The 3,240-nt window shown below is 38.0% G+C and overlaps 1 protein-coding gene across 1 annotated transcript; it reads left to right on the top strand.

Annotated features, from left to right (window-relative positions):
* The first annotated feature begins 621 nt into the window (after positions 1–621).
* On the top strand, positions 622–2,956 carry LOC115114865 (regulator of G-protein signaling 5-like). The gene is made up of 5 exons (XM_029643357.2): positions 622–769; positions 950–1,036; positions 1,234–1,295; positions 1,797–1,963; positions 2,175–2,956. The coding sequence occupies exons 1-5, from the start codon at positions 726–728 to the stop codon at positions 2,349–2,351; spliced, it is 537 nt and encodes a 178-aa protein (XP_029499217.1). The 5' UTR covers positions 622–725; the 3' UTR covers positions 2,352–2,956.
* The last annotated feature ends 284 nt before the right edge of the window (positions 2,957–3,240 follow it).

Raw genomic sequence — 3,240 nt, 5'->3', positions numbered from 1 at the left:
TTGGTGTTGGCTCTGTCTCATGTTTAAAAATAGAAACCCCTTTCTGAATAGACAATAGATTTCTCGTCTAGCTCAAAATGGAAGACTAATTATAGACATGGGTGTTTGACTTCTCAGAATAAGCTTTATGCTTTATTTAACCTAGTCCTGGACTAAAAATCAATTTCAAATGGAGATTCACTATTGAGCATGCTTTTTAGACAAGGACTACACTTAATATGCGTCTCGGAAACTGGCCCAAAGTATTATAGTAATTTCAGTATCATAACAATTATTTATTGCAGTGGCATTACAATTACATCTCCAAACAGATGTTTTTTGCTTGAGGGCTGGAAATAAACTCAATCCAAACAACACATTTAAATAAATGATTGTGTGGATTTGCAATTAACTTTTTATTATGCTTGCTTAATATAATATGCTTGCTTATATTTGCTTCCTTCTTTCTAATCACACACGTGATGGTCAATCCCCCTCCCCCCCCCAAAGAAAAAAATGAAACGAGGGAGTATTTTTCTCCTCCCACGGCCCTCATGTCATTGGCTAAGAGACGTGATGTCACAGAGGGGGCTGCCTTATAAAAACACACTCTTCACACACAGCCAGTAGACCACACTGAGAACTAGTTTCACTGCAGTGTTAGAGCCATCGTAGACTAAAAGCTCCGGAACACTACAGAAATACAGCACAGTAGCACAAAGGATCACATCTCATCATCTCCCACCATGTGCCGAGAACTGGAATCACTGCCTATCACATGTCTGGAGAGGTATGTCTTGTCATATATCTCTTCCATCTCATTATATATGCCTGGATTTGGGTTACATTTTGGATTTACATCGATGGGAATTATTATATAGCTACTTCATGGGGAAATTCGATATACAGTTGTAAGTAAGATGTGAATGATTGCATCAATCTAATGTAAATGGTGTCTCTGTTTTCACAGGGCAAAGGAACTCAAAGCTCTCTTTAGAAGCTTTCTACAGAAGCCAGATCTGAGCATCAGTCACTCACACAAGATTGACAAAATAAGGTAAGATATTTTAGCTCAGAATACTCAACTGCTATATGGATTTTTAAACTTGATCTAAATTGAATAGTGATAAATGTAGTCATGATTGAAATTTTGCACCGGAAATGGAAAAAAAAACTTTAGGATTACAATGCTAAATAAATGCTAACAAATATTCTTAGGACTGGGTGAACTAACCTGACGCTTTTTATCAACAGGTTAAATATGGACGAGCCCTTAAAATGGAGGCAGTCATTTGAGAACCTGCTGTCCAACCAACGTAAGTCTGATTATTGATATGGGTTATCATACTGATCACTTCTCTTACTTAAATGATAAATGAATGTAGGATCTTAATTTGATCACCTTGTTGTTGCAGGAAATTATTTTAAAAAGCTAAAAGTGTGTCAACCCCTTCAAAAATGTCCATTAATTATAACCCACACAATAATTCACTTTTCCTGTTGCTGCAGGATTATTTTCCTGCTGTAGGAAACTGGTCAAATTAAGATCCTGCATCTTTAGCATACTTAATTGGGCATACTGTACAAGCTCAGAAGTATATCTTGTAGAGATGTGCATTGAAAAAGTGGATAGGAAAAGCCATGTGGCTGGTACCCCATATAGCCAGAATAAATAGCCTAAAGAGCAGTATCATGATGCACTCATAATATCACATTAAAATATACTATTCATACTTAAACACTATAGGAAATGCAGCTTTTTCCAAATATCAAAAATGGACACCTGTTGAAATTGAGTCTCATCTTTTCTTTTCCAGATGGACTGTGCTTGTTCAGAGCTTTCCTGGTGTCAGAGTTTAGTGAGGAGAACATAGCTTTCTACCTGGCCTGTGAAGACTACAGGATAACCAAGCCCTCCTCGAAGCTATCCGCTAAGGCTAAGAAAATCTATGAGGAGTATGTCTGCAGTGACGCACCAAGAGAGGTAAATATCAATATACCATACAAATACAATGATTCAATGGTTCTAACTACATACAGAATATATGTTTGAAGGGGAATTCATGGATTCAATGTACACTGCAGAAATATATGCGCCCACACACACATAATTTACTAATTGTACATGAACAATACTCAGTAACACTTAGTTTATTGTTAAAAACATATTAATCAAAATTGCCCTCTTTACCCAGGTCAACCTAGACCATGAGACCAAAGCCATCACCAAGCAGAACCTGGAGCGCCCCAGCCAGTCTTGTTTCAGCCTGGCCCAGAAGAAGATCTACGCCCTGATGGAGAAAGACTGCTACCCTCGCTTCCTCAAGTCCATCACCTACCTGGAGATCAGTCGGCACGTCAAAGCCGGGTAAGACCAGTTAAGGCTGGTTAATGCTGGTTGATGCTGGTTAAGGTTGGTTAAGGCCCACTGCAAGTGGCGAATGGGACACAAAGGAGACATCTATAGGAAACAAGCTGAAAAGCATACACTGGAAACCAGGTAGCCTCACTAGGTTCCTCCTCAGTACTGATTGGTCAGAAGTATGGAGGGGCAACTGGAGATGAATGTTGGACTGGAAGTCAGTCTGAATCAAGACTGGAAATCTTGTCCTGTGGCCTGGGAAAGAGCCTCGCTCAATGTGAAGATTGAGGTATTGAGGTTTGCAAAAGGTGAACCTGTGTCTTGAAGTCAAGGACACACCAAGAGGTTCCTGTTCACGGATTTTTGAGTAGAAAGAAGAATGAGATGGAAAAGGACTGCTTTTGCACAATCACTGATGGACAAGCTGTTATAGTTTTGTATTATCCAATGCTTTAATTTGACTATTTATTTCTGTATTTATTAGCATTTATTTATTTGTTTCTACTGTGCAACTGTTCGACTTAGATTGTAATATTTATGCATATATTTGTTTTTTTTCTTCCCAGAATTCCTTGTGACAGAATTATTTTTGGAAATAAAATGTAACTATATGAAACATAATGACATGAGGTTTTGTTCATTTTCATTACCAGATCAAAAAGGACAGAAATGATCAGATCAAAGGTTTGATGTCTTTTACATTCAATATGAATATGATATATGAAACATGCAAAACATATCCATAATTTCTGTCTCTCCTCTCTGACTTGCACATACTGTATATAGACCGAGAAGACAAAGGGGAAGGAGGTTGAAATAATTTGGCTCCAAGAACAAATTAAAGATAATCATCACTGGCCATGCACCATAATCTCCCATCTAATTGGGATGAAGCCTTT

The sequence above is a fragment of the Oncorhynchus nerka genome, linkage group LG9b (assembly GCF_034236695.1).
Source record: "Oncorhynchus nerka isolate Pitt River linkage group LG9b, Oner_Uvic_2.0, whole genome shotgun sequence".
Classification (NCBI taxonomy): Eukaryota; Metazoa; Chordata; class Actinopteri; order Salmoniformes; family Salmonidae; genus Oncorhynchus; species Oncorhynchus nerka.
This window is presented reverse-complemented; position numbering and strand designations above follow the sequence as displayed.